This window comes from Mytilus edulis, chromosome 10 (genome assembly GCF_963676685.1).
Source record: "Mytilus edulis chromosome 10, xbMytEdul2.2, whole genome shotgun sequence".
In the NCBI taxonomy this organism is placed as follows: Eukaryota; Metazoa; Mollusca; class Bivalvia; order Mytilida; family Mytilidae; genus Mytilus; species Mytilus edulis.
In genome coordinates, this window is record NC_092353.1 from 26,823,026 (window position 1) to 26,842,361 (window position 19,336).

General features: G+C 30.7%; 1 protein-coding gene across 2 annotated transcripts; it reads left to right on the plus strand.

Annotated features, from left to right (window-relative positions):
• Window positions 1–645: 645 nt before the first annotated feature.
• Window positions 646–19,117, plus strand: LOC139490742 (perlucin-like protein). 2 transcript variants are annotated; one of them, XM_071277711.1, is made up of 7 exons: window positions 646–691; window positions 4,349–4,610; window positions 5,360–5,442; window positions 9,590–9,677; window positions 12,750–12,866; window positions 16,423–16,521; window positions 19,048–19,117. In XM_071277711.1, the coding sequence occupies exons 2-7, from the start codon at window positions 4,370–4,372 to the stop codon at window positions 19,053–19,055; spliced, it is 636 nt and encodes a 211-aa protein (XP_071133812.1). In that variant the 5' UTR covers window positions 646–691; window positions 4,349–4,369; the 3' UTR covers window positions 19,056–19,117. The 2 variants fall into 2 exon arrangements, with proteins under 2 accessions (XP_071133812.1, XP_071133813.1); XM_071277712.1 differs by having other exon boundaries at window positions 12,771–12,866.
• Window positions 19,118–19,336: the final 219 nt, after the last annotated feature.

Consider the following 19,336-nt stretch of genomic DNA (forward strand, 5'->3'; position numbering starts at 1 on the left):
AGAAAAATGTGGTAATTCGAAAAACACAATACATATCGACTGACATCCCCATTGCTTATAAGAATTATTGTTGCAAATAAGGGCAAACGTAGTTTTCCGCTGTGCAGTAGTCATAAATTGATTAAGCGAAAACAAATCCGGGTCACAAACTAAATCCGAGTGAAACTCATCAACTACAGAAGAACAGAAACACTGCATTGCTACAATAAACAAACGCCAACATACATAGAGACAGATTATCGGATAACAACTGACTTGGTTCATGACATTTAAAAAAACCGGGTGGATTGAATATGGTTTTATGTCTAGCCCAATTTTCCGGTTAAATGTCAATGTTAAAAAAACCTGCAAAAATTACGCGACAGGAATACAGTACAAAAAAGCGAAAGAACACTCAGGACAGAGAAATACATAAACACATAATGACTAAGATATACCACGTACACTTTGTGGTATCCTTACAGTTTTTCAAAGTTGTAGGAACAGAATTTTTTTCTATTTTGGACGGAGATTCAAAAATATGATTCCTTCTGCAGAAGCTATGAAAACAGTATTGCAGTATTTTTGGTATTATCGATCTGATAAAGTCAAATTTCATTTTAATGATACAGCTGTTAATATCAAATTACAATATTAATCGTGCACGCCACTTTTCAACCAAAGACGATACACAACGTTAACTGTACCAAACGTAAGTAACTCTAACAAAGAATTTATTTTGAATTACTTTTCAATAACACTTTTTTTAATGTTAGCATTTGATGCACACAAAACCAATAAAAAAAAAACGTTTAAAGAAAAATACTCAGTTCTTTGGATTTTGAAGAATCAAAACCTACGGAGAGACAATATGAAAATGTTCTTGTAGATTAATGTTCATATGAATGTTGATTTTCATCCTATTTTTTCATACTTAATTTTATTTCTTAATAGAAGGATTAAAAAGACTCATCATTCGGATTTTTAAATACCTCAGCAGTTCTTACTTATAGTTTCCTTGTGAAATATTATGTTAATATCATCACTTTGATCTCCCGTTTATCAAACAACATACGACTAATTTTTGATAGATGATGCAACATGTATCCATTTATTTGTTCAAAGTGTGCTCAATCGTAGCCAACGTTAAGACGAATAACTATAGTAGTTCTAAAAAATAAAATTGACAAAGATTACATACAAGTACAAAACTTTGTGCAAAACACATAATATATGGCGGAAAGAATATAAATTATTTGACGAAGATTAAAATTGCAGCAACAAATTTCACATTTAGTATTTAAAAGAATAACTGCGAAAAACAAATGGCCAAAGTAAAGGAATTCCCTTAGTACCAGAAATAGTTAAAAGCATAATGAAAAAAAAATGCACGTTGACTCCTGTACCCCTATATTTGACATGTTAACCTATTATGTTTGTTTGTTTTGTTCACATATTGTTGCCAATATAATGTTATTTTAAATGACTGTCATACAAGTGAGTGGTTTTTCTAGCTAAGGGACTACGTTCGGTACACCGTTTTCCACATCAGAGGATACTTGTATTAAGTAAGGAAAATGACAGTTGTTATTCATTCGTATAATATGTTGGAGGATTTTCTGTTTTGAATTTTCCTTTGGGTTCGGTATTTTTGATATTTTACTTTTGACTCATCATAGGAGAAATTGTCTTGAAATGATTTTTTTTATTAGTTTAACGTTTTTGCTATTATATTCAACATGTTGATAGAGAGAAGGAAACTGTAACTATAAAAAATGAAAAACAATACAAATCTTTAAAAAATGCCAGAACCTTATTCCCTTTATAGAATTCAATGCCCTTCAATCACAATATTTGACCAATAGAAGCATGTTAAATAATTCATTTGACTGGAAATAGTTTAAATTAAGTTGTTGCCTTAAAATAAAAAAATAAAAAATCAAGAAAAAGTATTTGTGTTGCAAAGATATTAAAAAATATAACAACTAAATTAGTTTTAACAAAACTTGACCAACAATATCAAACACAGTTCTTAAATATAGTTTCTGAATCTTATTACGATCTATCAATACAGACTTCTAAATTTAAAACCTACTGTTAATTCGTAAAAACTGTAAGACGACTCTACAGTTGATTCATTTCATTTTAGTATATTTCGGATATTATATTGTGAAGACAACAGAAGCTGTTACTGTTAATGTGGAAAATGAAACATACTTTTTACTTGTTTGGCTTTGTAAATATTTTGATATGAGCGTCACTGATGAATCTTGTGTAGACGAAACACGCGTCTGGTGTACTAAATTATAATCCTGGTACCATTTATAACTATTTACACCATCGGGTCGATGCCACTGCTGGTGGACGTTTCGTCCCCGAGAGTATCACCAGCCCAGTAGTCAACACTTCGGTGTTGACATGAATATCAATAATGTGGTCATTTTTATAAATTTCCTGTTTACAAAACTTTGAATATTTTCGAAAAACTAAGGATTTTCTTATCCCAGGCATAGATTACCTAGCCGTATTTGGCACAACCTTTTAGAATTTTGAATCCTCAATGCTCTTCAACTTTTTACTTGTTTGGCTTTATAAATATATGTTAATATATAAATATGAGCGTCACTGATTAGTCTTGTGTAGACGAAACGCGCGTCTGGCGTACTGAATTATAATACTGGTACCTTTGATAACTAATTATACTCCTATAAGAATTGCATTTCACTTCTTCTGTCATTGAAACTAATCCGATGTCATTATCATTGGTTAAATTTACCTTTAATAGCATCATTTACTATATCTCACTTAGTTTCCCCAAGTCTAATATGTATACAAGCCTTTATAAGAAAAGAAAACGGATATGATAATTAAAATGCAAACGAGACATGGTGTTTTTTCAATTCTTTTTTTCATTTTCCGATCAAAATGGTGTACATCAATCACGCTTTCATCTTTAAAAAAGACCTCATCAGTCGCAGTCTTATAAACACATTTAAAACGACAAATAAAGAACGAGGACCCAAAATTCCGACTCACCACACTCATTTGGATTCATTAGCTTGCAGCTGCTACTCAGACTTAATGAAACGTCACCAGTGTCTGAGCAAAATGTTGATAAACTAAGGTTCTTACAAAAAACGTCTCGTTCATTGAGAGATACCAAGACCGTGTTGATAAATATTCCGTATCAACTTGACAAATTACACATGATGGTATTTAGTATAGATTCTAGATAGTGACGTTGTTTATTATCTTAACTACGTGTTATAGTGTTTTAATTGTCTTTATGTACTTTCAACCTTAACTTTATTTTAATCTTTAAAAAATGTCCTGTACCAAGTCAGGAATATGGTCATTGTTATATTATAGTTCGTTTCTCTGTGTGTTACATTTTAACGTTGTGTTTCTGTTGTGTCGTTTGTTTCCTCTTATATTTGAGTGTGCATTCACATTACTATAAGACGTGTCACGGTACTTTTCTATCCCATATCTATGAATTTAGTATTGCTGTTATATTTGTTTTTCTCATCGGATTTTGTCGTATTCTTAGTTCGTTTCTGTGTGTGTTATATTTGAATGTTGTGTCGTTGTTATCCTCTTATATTTAATGCGTTTCCCTCAGTTTTAATTTGTAATCCGGATTTGTTTTTGTCTATCGATTTATGAGTGTCGAACAGCGGTATACTACTGTTGCCTTTATTTAATTCCATTTTTTGCAATAAACTTTTGGCCTGACTCGGTATTTATACAATCCCGCAATTGTGTTGTGCTATTGTCTTTTTTGACGTCTTATCTTTAATATTTACTTATGTATTCTGTCTTTAGAGCGTCTATATGCCATTTTGTTTTTCTTGTTTGAATAGTTATTTGATTTATAGAGATTACGATTCTAATACACAGTTGACTGCTGTAACCCATTTTTTTGACGTGTTTACCTATGATGTCTGTTGTTAAGCTCACAAAATTTTGCCATTGCAATGTAATTATATGCGACTGTCATAAAACTGGTAAGTTTAGTTAGCTATGAATGCCAGGTTGAATCCACTTTTTTCTACACGAGGAAATATGTACCAATTCAGGAATATGAGAGTTGTTTACAATTCGTTTAATGTGTTTAAGGTTTTTTTGTAAACAGTTAATCTTTATATAATGACCATATCAATGATAATTCATGTCAATACAGCAGTGGTAACTTCTAGATTAGGAAGTAAGACAGTTTCACTATTAATGGATTTCTTGTCATTGCATTTGTTTGTAGATGCTTGGTCACAATGACGTTATTCTCTATCCTTTTAAACAGTGATGTATTCATTTATAACAATGATAAATTACAAACAAGTTATTAAATGACAAAAACATTACTTTGCAGATTCTTTAAAATAATAAAAAAATGATCAGCTTCATAAGTGTGCTCATCCTTGTGTGTGTTTCGTATGTGCTGGCGTCTTCGTCGTGCATTTCCCTTGCGGCACTTAAAGAGTATGAAGCCGCAAGAGAACCATTACAGAATATCGAAAAGTTCCTTGGTAAATGCTACGGATCATACTCTACTAAAGAACCAATCGTAACAATGAGACGCTCTATCGAACAACTAGAGAAACAGTTTAAAGAAGTGAATAAAATGTTCTACGGTAAGTTTAAAAACTGTGTTTATCAGTTTAACACAGAAGTCAGGATGCATGCGCGGAATCCATTTTAAGTAAAAGGGAATATTATAAAATAAAACTGTTTTTTTTTAAATATCAAAATTTAAAAGTGTAGATATTGGAATTGTTTTTATGAAATGAATTTGAAAGTCTTGATTTTCTATGCAAGAATGAGTAAAAATGTAATATAATTATGAGTTAATGACCCCACTATTTAGGATTTTATTTTCAAAAAGTTTTTGGACTGCATGAGGTGAGTGTACAGAAAAAATCAGGAACCCTATTAAGATGTGGATATTTCTCTCTCTGAAGGACGATACTTATGTTCCGATTCAAGAAAGGCTAAAATAGCGGAGAAAAAAGAGAGCAAACATACCTTAAGATGAACAAGATCAAAATGTTCTCGTCATATTTTATGTATGAAACCTGATTCAAAACTTAGTAAAGAACTAATAAACTTTTATATGATACCTTAATGATTAAAATGACGAATTTACCAATAAACTCCGTAAAATACAATTAGTATCAACAAACGAAATGAGATGCTATACAATTATGCTAAGATGAAATATTTTATGGACTATTTTGCTTTTGTAATAATAATAATCGTGACGTCGTTGGGGTGGTTTATTTATACATTTTTTAAAAATTAAGCCTTACAACTTAATACATTCAATTTAATATTAAGTTAACTTATTACATGTAAATCATTTATCAAAATATTTACATTTCAGAACGAAAATGGTCAGCGGAACAAAAACATAATGGACACTGTTATATTTTCTCCAAAGATAAGTTAACGTGGCCAGGAGCCAAGGTTTGTATAACAAATATTATGTTAGGATGTTGCTTCGAGTATGTTGATGGACATTAATGTATCATTGGCGTCCACGTATGTTTTCTATGGCACGCCGTTTTTATATTTATTCAAATTTGAAGATATCTTATTTATTTAACAAGATATCTTATTAAGTATCTTATTTAATTTGAAAGTAAATAAGATATCTCTATTAGTTTATAAGATATCTCTATTAGTTTATAAGATATCTCTATAAGTTAATAAGATATCTCTATTAATTGATAAGATATCTTATAAAGTATATAAGATATCTTACTTCTTTATAAAGATATCTTTTAAATACATACTTTATAAGATATCTTATTAGTTAATAGAGATATCTTATAAACTAATAGAGATATCTTATTAACTTATGGAGATGTCTAATATATTAAATAAGATATCTTTATAACCAATTAAATAAGATATCTCTATAAGTTAATAAGATATCTCTGAAAGTTTATAAAATATCTCTATTAGTTTATAAGATATCTCTATAAGTTAATAAGATATCTCTATAAGTTAATAAGATATATCTAAAAGTTTATAAGATATTTCTATTAGTTTATAAGATAATAAGATACCTCTATTAATTAATAAGATATCTTATAAAGTATATAAGGTATCTTACTTCTTTATAAAGATATCTTTTAAATACATACTTTATAAGATATCTTATTAATTAATAGAGATATCTTATAAACTAATAGAGATATCTTATTAATTAATAGAGATATCTTATAAACTAATAGAGATATCTTATTAATTAATAGAGATATCTTATAAACTAATAGAGATATCTTATAAACTTATGGAGATATCTTATTAAGTAAATAAGATATCTCTATTATAAACTATATAAAAGATATCTTATATAGTTAATAAGATATCTTATAAATTAATAGAGATATCTTATATATTTAATAAGATATCTTTATAAACATTTTAATTAGATATCTTATTTAATATATAAGATATCTTATTTAATAAATCAGATATCTCAATCAATATATAAGATATCTCATTTTGTTATTAAGATATCTCAATTATTTTATAAGATATCTTATTTAACTAAATAAGATATCTCGAAATTGAATAAATATAATAACGGCGTGCCATAGTTTTCACTTGTGTTTTATGATTTTGGCCATGCAGGAAAAAAAGAACACCTTGCGTATGTGTCTTAAAATTACATTACGTCCAATGTCGTTGAAGTAAACATTACGACCTTTATGTTAATCTAAAATTCATCATGTGCATTCTAAACTGTAGAATGTTAGTACTTGAGTGTGTAGGTTCAAAAGTATTCAGTTAATATTGGTCACAAAAACATATTGTTATACTTTACCGACATTGGGTAAAATTTTGTTCAAATATTGAGTTCTTCGGGCTGCAGTGATAAGTAGAAAGAAATGATTTAAATCGCTTGTGTGGAAGTTCTAACATTGGCAATTATACTCCAAACAGATATTTAGGCTCTATATGAAATAAGAATTCCGTGTAAAAAAAAAAGGATAAAGATTGGTCAAGTATTATTGGTTATTGGTGTTTGTAAGTTATTTACAGTTCTGTATCATGTCAGACTTATATTTTTGCATCAAAAGATATCATGCTTTTGTTATTGGCATAGAACTAGTGATTAGTGATTGTGAGTAATTTCAGATGGGTACTTTGTGTCTTCAGTATTTCCCATAATATTTGTGCTTTGTATCGCTCGTCTTTTTTTAACTGATTTTCATAGTTTGGCCTTATGTTGTGCTGTTACATCACTGCCCGGGTTAGGGGAGGTTGAGCACCTGTCGCCCTTTTTACATAAAATCTTAAGTGTAAAAATTATCGTAAGTCTAAAATATTCCTTAAAAGTTCAACTAAATATTTTTATCGTAAGAATAATTTTACACTTAAGATTTTTTGTGAAAAGGGCTACTGTTGTGTAAAGTAGATAAATGCTTTGTGTATAGATCGTGTTTATCCGAAGTCTAGCCATTGTGATATAAGAACGTCATAAACACATAAGTGTCAGGTAAATTATAATTGAGTTGTTGTCACATGTTGCTATAATTCACATTTTCTATTTTCGTTAATTGTTTTGTTTTGTCATTTTAGGCCTTCTATGCTACATGGGTTTTGCTCATTGTTGAAGATTGACCTGAATTTGCTTACATCTACATTATTTTGTCTATGGCGGATAATACTTCATTTGTAATCAAACCAAATTTCCTTATTTCATATAGTTATAAATCATAACGATTTGATTTGAACACAAGCCGTGTAAGTGAAATACCAACCAACACCAATCTTGTAATTCACATTTAATATCGCAGAGGATTATTCACTAGTTATAAAATATTATCTAGGGGGGGCCATTATTTTATATTTGTATTTATTTCTGATGTTTTCGTTTTTACTTATTTTGTTATTTTCATTTTTGTTATTCCTTTTTTTATTATCATTAATGTGCCACCCGATATCAATGTTTGCATTAAAAAAAATGAAAAAAAAAATCAGTATAAAAACGTTGAAAATTGAATTAGAATGCGGAGTTAAAAATTTCCTGTTTACAAAACTTTGAATATTTCGAAAAAACTAAGGATTTTCTTATCCCAGGCATATATTACCTAAGCCATATTTGGCACAACTTTTTTTTTAAATTTTGGATCCTCAATGCTCCTCAACTTTGTACTTGTTTGGCTTTATAACTATTTTGATATGAGCGTCACTGATGAGTCTTATGTATACGAAACGCGCGTCTGGCGTACTACATTATAATCCTGGTACCTTTGATTACTAATTATATGTTATATGAATAGATTTTCCACCATAGATTTCGTGAGGCACAGTACAGTACAGCTGAGTTATACTTGATATAAATCGATTATCGATGTTTTTCGTGCCCACGCAACTGAAAGAGGGGCATATTATTTTACCCCTGTCTGTCCGTCCGTCCTTCCTCTCGTCCTTCCATCCGTCCTTCCGTCCGTCCGTTCGTCGGTCTTTGCGTCCGACCGTCCGTCCCATATGGGAATAAAGTTATTTCGCATTACTTCTCATATAGTTTGAATCCTAGGAAGTTTTCACTTTGCTGTCTGTTTGTACATATAATGAAGGTGTGCATGTGGTCAGGGTTTTGATTTGTATTAATTTTTGCTCTTGTGAGAGTTAGTTTAACTTAGTCATTAAAGAGTATTTAAATGCATAAGGGGTGCATTGCGTTTCCGGATAACTTCTCCTACAGTTTGAATGCTATAAAGTTTTCACTTTGCTGGCTATTTGTACACATATTGAGGATGTGCATGTGCTCATGGTTTTTATTTTTATTCACATTACTCTTTTGGGACATAGTTGAACTTTGTCATATTAGGAGTATATACTTGCATAAGAGGTGAATAGCATTTCGGGATAACTCATCCTACAGTTTGAACCTAGGAAGTTTTCACTTTGCTGGCTGTTTGTGCATATATTGAAGGTGTGCATGCGGTCAGGGTTTTGATTTTGATCAATACTTGGTCTTTTGGGACAAAATTGAACTTTGCCTTTTTGGAGTATTGATTTGCATAAGAGGTAGTCCTTCAGTGAACCATATTCTTATGTGCTCCCATGCTCAACTTTATCTATTTTAAAATAAAACTTTGCATCTGTGGGGGTATAATTTGTGTCTCCCAGACACAATAATATCTTAAAGAAGGTCTCACATTGACTTATTATTATACAGTTACTTCAGAGTGGAGGGAGGGACATCACTTTGTCTAGTTTCTGTTTAATATCAGCTGCAAGTCAAGCACAGCAAACGAAAATAAACAGGCTTCATATTGTGTCAAGCAGCTGATATTTTTAATTTATTAAGTATAGGTATTAAGTTCTCTAAGAATACATTTCTTTCAAATTTATCCTTCACTGGGCAAATTTATGGAAAATCTTGATCCATTGGAAGGGGGCAATAAGGATTTTATTTATGATGCAAATATTCAAAAAGTTATTTTTTACGATAACGATCACTCTACGGCAAAGAATTACATGTATTAGTATATGAATTTGGATTCATAATAATCATAAGTTCCCCATTCTAAATATAAGTTTAAACAAATCTGCATAAATCTATTTTATAGAAAGACATTTTATCTTACAGAAAAGATGCATGGAAATCGGTGGCTACTTAGTGAAAATCGATAATGCCAAAGAAAATAGTTGGCTATTCGGGCGTGCCAACAAGAAAGGTTTGTAATTAACTGTTTCAAAAACACAATAAAATACTAACTGTTGTTGCAGATTTGTAGACACAAAAAAAAACACCATACCATTCAATTAATCTCTGAAGCTTTTTATCAGTTTTCGTACTCCTCACTTTATATTAAAGTTTAAAGTTATTCTATATGTAAGAAAGTGACTACTTACCAACTTAATCAGAAATAATTGATTGAAAGTTTAAAAAAAAACCCAACCTCTTGCCTATAGTACTATATATATATATAAAAGCAAACCCATACTCTTACCATAACATTATGGATCTTGACATTGATTTTCACTTCTGACAAACAAAACGTATTAAGTATAATGGTTATACATTCCTTTTCAAAGTTTTTGTAAAAATAGGCATTTGCATGCGTTTTCTGTCAAACGGTTATAATTTAATTTTTGTAGGTGGCTTGTTACTTTGGTATTTCCAGTATTTATTGTAAATGCTAGCTAAAAACAATTCTTCTGACTTTGTTTTCATCAGATTAATATAATTAAAAATGTTCTGCATAAGAAAGCACATCAAATGAAATAAAAGATAAGTCCCTGGGGATCATCCTACCCCCGCCATTTGATAAAGTTATAGTATCTTGTAAGTGGAAAAGATCCCAACTCCTAAAACATATATATTCTAGTTTGGCATGATAAAGCACGTCAAATTAAGTAAATGGTACTCAGGAGTCGCCCCACCCCTGCCATTTGAGAACGTTCTAATCTCTTGAAAACGGGCAAGTTCCCCACCTTTAAACCAAATATATTGTTTTAAGCATGCTGTCTATTCTTATGCATCGTGCTACGACGATTTGAATGATATGTTGGGTCAGCACTCATGGGTCTATCTCACCCTCTGCCAATTGAGAATGTTCTAATATCTTGTAAGTGATGAAGAGAAGATGCCAACCCCTTATGTGTATATATTCTGGTTTGAATGATATACACAGTAATACAGTAGGGGTCATTCCCCTTGTAATTTTAATATGTTCAAAGATCTTCCGAAGAGTTAAGATTCCACCCCTTAACTTTTTTTACTAGTATTCCTGTTTGTCATGTCACGAAGATTTCAATGACATAAAGGACCAGTCCCCATGGATCACTTATGCATGTCACTTTACTGGACCAAACTATTTTTACTAAACTTTGCCCAATGTCGGGCGATTCTTCGAATGACTGAAAGTATGGGAAGTTTTTAATTAATTGGGAGGCTTTGTATCGACAACCATTTACAATAATTTTTTGTTCTTGTTCATATTATGTCATTAATTTTTAGAATACACATTATGACGTGCGACATTTGGAACTGCAAATTGAGCAATATATGCATTTCTAAAGCAAGTGATAATTCTTTCGAAATTTATTGGAAGTCAATATGCTCAATTTTTGCTTTAAGTCCTGTCTAATTCGACAAAAAAAACTACCCTACAAACAAATACTAAAATACTGAGTGCTTTGAAACCAAAATCTTATTTTACACATTCACAAATCTCAAGCAAAGATAAAAACATATGTATCTAGGATTAACTTATAAAAACGTTAAAAAAAACACACCAGTAAATTAGAAAAGACAACTAGTATTGTATAAAAATATGAAAAACTATCTTTATACCATTTTGCATTTGCGCCGATCTGCATTTCATTTGCTCCGATTTTTTTTCTCTCATTTGGGCCGATTTTTTTACAGGTAAATTACAGGTGAATGTTGTTTTTCATTTATCATTATTGACCTCTTCCGTTAGCCAGTTGTACAAATGATATGAATTATCAATCATAACATGTATATATGACTTTTTTCTCTGCTCACAGCGGGGTGGTGAAGGTAGGATGTCGAACAGGATGTTTCAATTGAAACGCACTATACTCACATACTTTAAAATCGAGAAGTAAAAACCTAATATAAAAGCATTCTGTTTATACTCTGTTTATACTTAAATGACGAATTAAAAATCTATTTACAACATTAAAATCCATAAATACGGAATACATCAAAATCATATATCTGTTCTTGCCGAGTATTTATAGGCAAACACATCTAATATATTCTTTTCTTTTGATTTTGTCTCTTCTATATATGTCGTAATTGTCAATAACGAAATCCATCTTTTCTTTCTCTGGTTTATATGTTCCTTACGTCGTAACTACAATCCCCTTCCCTTTCATATATGTGACCTACCGAATTAGACTATTTAACGGATTTGTTATAAAATGAGCAACACGACGGGTGCCACATGTGGATCTGCTTACCCTTCCGGAGCACCTGAGATCACCCCTAGTTTTTGGTGGGGTTCGTGTTGCCTTTTCTTTAGTTTTCTATGCTGTGTCATGTGTACCATTGTTTGTCTGTTTGTCTTTTTCATTTTTAGCCATGGCGTTGTCAGTTTATTTTCGATTTATGAGTTTGACTGTCCCTTTGGTATCTTTCGTCCCCCTTTTGTACATACTGATGTAGGTATTTCTAGAGTTCGCATTTTAACATACGTAACGGCCTGGATTTTCTTAACTTAAACATAAGTGAACAACGTTTATAATCAAATTTAACCAATATACCTTTAAGATTTAGTACATGTACTAGTATTTACTCACCTGTGTTAAACTGAAAATGCAATTAGGAGCAAATAAAAAATCGGCGCAAATGAAAAAATTAAATCGGCGAAAATGAAAGAATGACAATTAAAAAAAATCGGCGCAAATGTCATACGTCCCATAAAAGATGATGTGAACAAAAAACTGAAATACAGAAAAATATCAATGAAACGCGATATGGGTTCCCAGTACACAACTAAGTCAATAATCACATCTCAACCCTTTCTCAGAAAAAAATAGATGTGTGTTCCCGGTTCATTCTCACTTCTATATTCCGGACATGTTACAATAATGTCATTTTTTTCTAACGCGTATACACTCCAAATCATAAAACTTAATAGTCTCAAACCCGTCTGGCTGTCAAAAATTCCATAAAAGATAAAAGGGATAACATTTTGTGGCATAGTTTATGCCCTAAATTAAAAACATGATGTGTATTGCAAGTGAATATATACACAATGGTATTTTATCTTTAGGACATGCTTATCGCTGGACAGGTTTATATGCAGAAGACCCCTATAAATGGATCTGGGCTCATGAAAAAAACCATGCTGATTTCATTCAGTTCACAAAAGGATGGCCGGTCTTGACCAGTAAGTGCAATATATACCAGTCAACAAAAGAAACGATATAAATCAATGTATTTTCCATATATTTTTTTTATAATGGAATTGGATGCACTGTACCATAAATAACAAAATTATTGATAAAAGGCAAATACGCGATTTCTTTTGTTATATCCAAAATCGTTTTTTCACCCCAAAATTCCAAAATCGCTAATATAACTTAAAACTTTTAATTTAAACATAGCCTGCTTAAAATTTTGAATGCCTTTGCAGATACGAGAATACTTAATGTTCATCTCCGAAATTAAGTGCCGACTTTTGCCATCATTTTCCGCAAAATAAATTTGACCCCTGTGTTCAATAACATGGTGTTTTCTCATTTTTCAATTTGGCTAGTTTCTATTAATCAATGTTTTTATTGGCTAATTTACCAGTTCATTTTATATGTTAAATTTTATGATAAACTGGAGTTCGAGCTGGTTTTATCGTTACTTTTGTTGACTTGTATAATATACAAATGTTGTTATTTTATCATTTTATGTATAGAAATCTATTTCTTGATATTGCATTATTCCTCCATTTGTTCTATAACTTTCAAACTAGAAGCAGGCATGATCGAGTCGGTTAGTATGACGCTGTCATGATAATTACTCAAAGTAAATGTTAAATAGATATTTGAATTAAGTTCTATGCAAAATATGCATAGAAAACAGAAGTGAATCTTTCTATATACACTATTACTTGATTAACTCCCTCAGAAAAGATAGTCCTAGTATAAAAAAAAAATTGAACAAAACATCGACTTTCTTTTAATTTCTTTTTCCGTTATAATAATGAAGTGGTTTTTTGGGGTATTTTTTTTTTTTTTTTTTTTTATTAAACAAAGGTTGAAGGTGAAAAAACAATATGTGTTCGAGACCGAAGCCAGCAAAAGAATAGTCGGTTCATTATGCATTATGGTCTAATATAGATTTCACAGTCGATATGTCAATACCTCATATATCAATAATTACATCGCATGTATGTTTCATTGTGATACGTTATTTTGATTGGCTAAAAGCAAACTCGCGTCCTTCTGAAATTAACCCTCATTACACAATGAAATGTGGCATTCATGATGACACGAGGTCCTACAATAAAGAACACAGGTAAAAAAAACATGTTTTTATAATCTAAGCTGAAAATGAAATTATAAATATCGAATGCTTCTTTTTGTAATTTTATAGGTTTGTAAAAGCGTTGACCGTGCGCACATTTTTAGACTGATAAAGTGCGTTTCTGCGCTTCATTCAAATTACTGCGGTCAACGCTTTTACACCCAAATGAATTTACAAAAAGAAGTATTCAATTCGTAATTACAGATTCACTATATTGTATAATGGCTTGTACTTACAATCATGGCCATAAAGGAGTGGGTGTGATATAAACCATTGGCTAGCGAAAATAAAGACAATATAAAAAAGAAGATGTGGTATGATTGCCAATGAGACAACTGTCCACAAGAGACCAAAATGACACAGACATTAACAACTTTAAGTCACCGTACGGCCTTCAACAATGAGCAAAACTCATACCACATAGTCAGCTATAAAAGGCCCCGATAAGACAACGTAAAACAATTCAAACGAGAAAACTAACGGCCTTATTTATATAAAAAAAATGAACGAAAAACAAATATGTAAAACATAAAAAAAACGACAACCACTGAACTACAGGCTCCTGACTTGGGACAGGCACATACTTAAAAATGTGGCGGGGTTAAAGCATGTCGACTAGTACTGATAAAAGTTTTTAAAAAAATATTTAAAAAAATGAATAAGAAAAATTCAATCTAGATACAATATTTAGAAAATAACATTAGGGCACTAGTGATGGGGTCTATCTGATTGATTCCAGATACATAAAAAATTACAAAAACACGAGCAAAGAAGACTAACTCTGAATAAGCAAACTATGTGGCATGTGCATTAAACATGTTGTTAGATGTATCAGTGTGTCTAAATGAAATACACTCTAACATTAATATACAAATAAATAAATCTGGTATGGATGCCAATGAGACAACTATTCATGAAAGCTCAAATGAAGTGGATATAATTAATCAAAGGTAATCGTACCGTACAGTCGGTTGTAATAGGCTGCGACATGAAATAAATGAATGATTCAATTGAGAAAACTCACAGCCTAATTTATACGTTATGGCTGTACCTGTAGAAAATTATTTCAAATGGAAGAGCACTTCATTAATTCAAGTTAATTTTACACATCCAATTTCACTGGTTATACTTGCCCATCAACTTGTACATGGTTCCCAAATATACAAGTGGTTCAAGTAGTTTTCGTAACTGTAAACACTGAGATTGTGAGTTGGAACACTGCTCGTGGCAGGTGCCTTCGAATCTAATCATTATGATTGCCAGGGTTTTTTTCTGACTTGCTTCGTAGTTTCCTCTCGTTACCTCATCCTTCAAACACAGGACAAAAGTAGAAAACAAATTAAGTCATATGAAATAAGTTTAAGGTTATTGAAATGTTAAGGAATTGTAAAGGCAATATAAAAAAAAAAGAAGATGTTCAAAATATGCATATATAATATTCATGGAACTCTTCTGTGTTTTTATAACTTATTATCAATCCATAACGAATAATCTTAACAAACATGTTCAATTCGTTGATACCTGCATATTAACTCTCGGGTATGGTGCTGAAGTTTCCATACCGTGTCCTTGATAAACAAGCATCATGGAGCACGTGTTTTATAATTCGGATGATAGAGTGATGTTTATTTGGCATTTGAAAATTATTTTCTTTTGGGTTCCCAATTGCTAATATCACTTTGTTATAGCACTCATTAACAATTGAACAATTAATGACTGTTTTAATTATTTTGCTTCAAAATCGGTTAATACTATATTACCTTTACGTATTGAAACTTTTTATTCCATCGCAGGTTTCCTTCACACTTGCATTTTGTAATTGCCAAACAAGGTTTCATAGTATGGTCACTGACTACTGAAAAGCCATCAATGAATTAAAGTACAGGGTGTCTTATTCAGTACCAGTACAATTCTGAAATTCGAAGGAAATAAAGCATTTCCATTTGACATATAAGTAAAAGATATGAAGTAATGCATTTTAAAATTCCCGATATATGCAACATCACGAACTTTATGTATAATGCAGCTGAATTGCATCGTTATCTGTTGATTTAAGATTGACTTCTCTTTACAATTTTTATTTCATTCTTTGCAAGAAAATCTAATCATTCGTAATAACAATCAGAAATTATAAATGCCACATTTTACATAGAAAGATAATAGAGAATAAACATTGTGTTATTCAACCGGACTATTTTTTGAAAATCCCAAGCATACTGGTATTTTGAGCCCTTGAAATACACAAGTTTTTTCTCAATAAATATGCAGTTGTAGAAGCACCAATTTGCAATACACTAGTAGCGTCATTATATTTGAAGGATAACACCGTTCAGAACAGTTTCACAGTCTCGAAGTAAACAGAAAATGGAAAATGGTTCAATAATACATTATAAGGGCAAAATTAAATGGAATACAACTCTTTGTAGATAATAGTCCAAAATGTGTCGGTTTCTATAGCAATGAACTCGGTTGGAGGAACGCAGACTGCAGACAACAACACAAGTATATTTGTGAAACCGATAAATGTAAGTTTAACTTTTATCGTTCTTATACGTATTTGATCCAGTATTGATTACAAATTGGTTACAATATGCTGATGTCTCAACTCATCTCCCTAGCCACATGTTTTCGTGGTCTTAGATCTTTAGATACAAGTACAGTCTTCTCATGCGATTGTATCTTAATCCCGAGTCACATTTACTTCGTGTGAAATCGAATAACTAGTGATGCTTGCGAATAAGAATACTCTTCCCAGTCGATACACCCTATTGTTCCTTTTGACGTTAATGTCATTCCCAGAGTTTTAATTTGTTTCCTATATTCCTCTCTTTTTATATAGATTTAAAAGATTTGAACATTAGTAAAGTACTGGTATTTTAACAACGTGTTTTATAGTTCTTTCATTTGTCTTTGTTCTATTATTAATATTACTTTTACTGTTTAATGGTTTCATGTGATATCCGTTTCACGTGGCTCGGTACTTATACATCTCGTCAATGTGTTTGTATTGGCTTTCATTTTTTTGTGGTTTGTTTTGTATTTGCGACTTTTTGTATTTCTTTTGTTCTTATAACGTGACTCTGTACTTTAAAAGATCCCGTCAGTATGATATTGTTCTATTATATGTCATTATGATATATTTCTATTATGAATTACAATATACGTTGAACCACAAACGTCAAAATCATTCAATCGCGTAGTGGAATTAACTATTTTTGGATTCTTATAAATTCTATATATAACTTTTGGACTAGTTTAAATCTCGGTCTATTTCTTAAATTTATTCTTACATACTTTTGATTTTTTAACCCTGTATGCTAACATTCCCATGAAAATTTTAAAATTGTTTGTACGCACATTGAACGACAAATTTATGTGACGTATAAAATTTTCTGATGTCAGACACTCAAATCAATAAATGTGTTCGTAGATAGTAGATGTTTTTGTGTTCTGTTAAATTGTTCCTTTTAAAATTGTTAAACGATGATGACTGATGTACCCATATTTTGACTATTATATTTATTGTGTCTGTTTATTTAACGCATCAATGTAAAAATATCGGAAATTGATGAGACTGTCATTAAAGTGAGAGGGTTAGCGCTATAAAACAAGGTTTAATTCACCATTTTCTACATTTGAAAATGCCTGTACCAAGTCAGGAATATGACAATTTTTGTCCATTCGTTTTTGATGCGTTTTGTTATTTGATTTTGCCATGTGATTATGGACTTTCCCAATTGATCTTCCTCTAAGTTCAGTATTTTTGTGATTTTACTTTTTAAATGGCATCCTTGAATATTAATAATGTGTTTCGTTTTACTTTGTTTAATACAAGTATGAGACCATCTTGTGTTTCTCCGTCTTGATTCCTGTACTTCCACATATGAAGGAATTAATAGTCTTCTGCATATCCTGCAATTAGTCGTTATACAGACAGTAAGTTATATTTTGATATACGAGAACTTTACAGAGGCTGGACCTTCTGTATTGTCATGAACTTGACGATAATGTTTTCACGATATTTCCAGTTATCAGTGTATATAAAATGCGCATCCAGTTAGTATTTTTGACTGCCGTACGCATTGATTATTGTAGAATAAAGGATGATGGGAAAAACTGCGTTTGTTTACTTTTTGAAAACGCAAAATGATTGATTTGAATGTATATTTTAACATAATTTCATTAAAATATAACTTTGTTATGTATTATAACAGGAGTAAAAAATGATATGCAAGCTAGTCATCGATGCTTAGATAATATATACACGGGTATAACCAGCGTATGGTTAATTTCGGAAAATGTTCTTTGTTTACCGTTCGTCGATTTTTTATTCTGTATGTTTGATGCGAGTTTTCGTGAGAGTTTCTGAACTGTTCGTTAGTAAAACATCGATAACATAATTGCCTGTTTCTATTGAAATGCCTATCTTTTATTAGTTTTAACAATCATTTGCTTCTTATTAAACTATTTGACATTTTTAACATTTCATATTGAAGATTAAAACAACCTGTTTTTTGTATTTGTTTAATGGGAAACATAACTTACTGGATGGCTTTTGCCGCGATGAAAACCTGTCAACATCTCTTACCTATATCATGAATTTATAAGAACAGTACATATTATATTTTATTTCTTTTTTTATTTGAATATCATGAATCTGCACAATATATAGACTACTACTTACTAATTTTCAAGTTCGATCAGTTATTAAAGTCAATACGGTTTTATGAGTCTTGGGAGTTTTAATTTATATAAATCTGTATTTTCCAGCTTTTTTTTTTATTGTTTTGTATGTTGTCTTCTTATGAGAAGATAACACTAAATTTATTTTTTTCCTGTTTGATCATTATTATGTAACTATGTTTTTTTTTAGGTAAAACAGAGAAAGAAATCAACGGTTTGGTGCTCTTTTGTTTTTAACTGAGATAATGATAAGAATTTTGGTATAAGATAATTGAACATGAAAGTATAGGAAGTAGAAGGTAATAAATGACTACTATGTAAAGGTTATTAAGATGAAACATAATTTTATCATTATTGTTTTTTTACAGGTGTGTAAAAGAACAAGACGGCAGGAACAGTATACTGAGAATGAAATAAAGTTATAAGATCTTTGAATAAGTTTTTATTTACATGTAGAGACTTACCAAACTGTACAAAAGCAATTGCTTTCCAAAACACGTCCTAATTGCAAAAGAAAGTTACCCGCTAACATCTTTAAATTACAATATATTGAAAGATGCCGTACAGACAAAAAAAAATATTTTGCAATTCGCCGTAAAATAAACAAACAATGTTTTGATCCTTTTACTTTAAAAACATCTTTATGACAAATTTTAA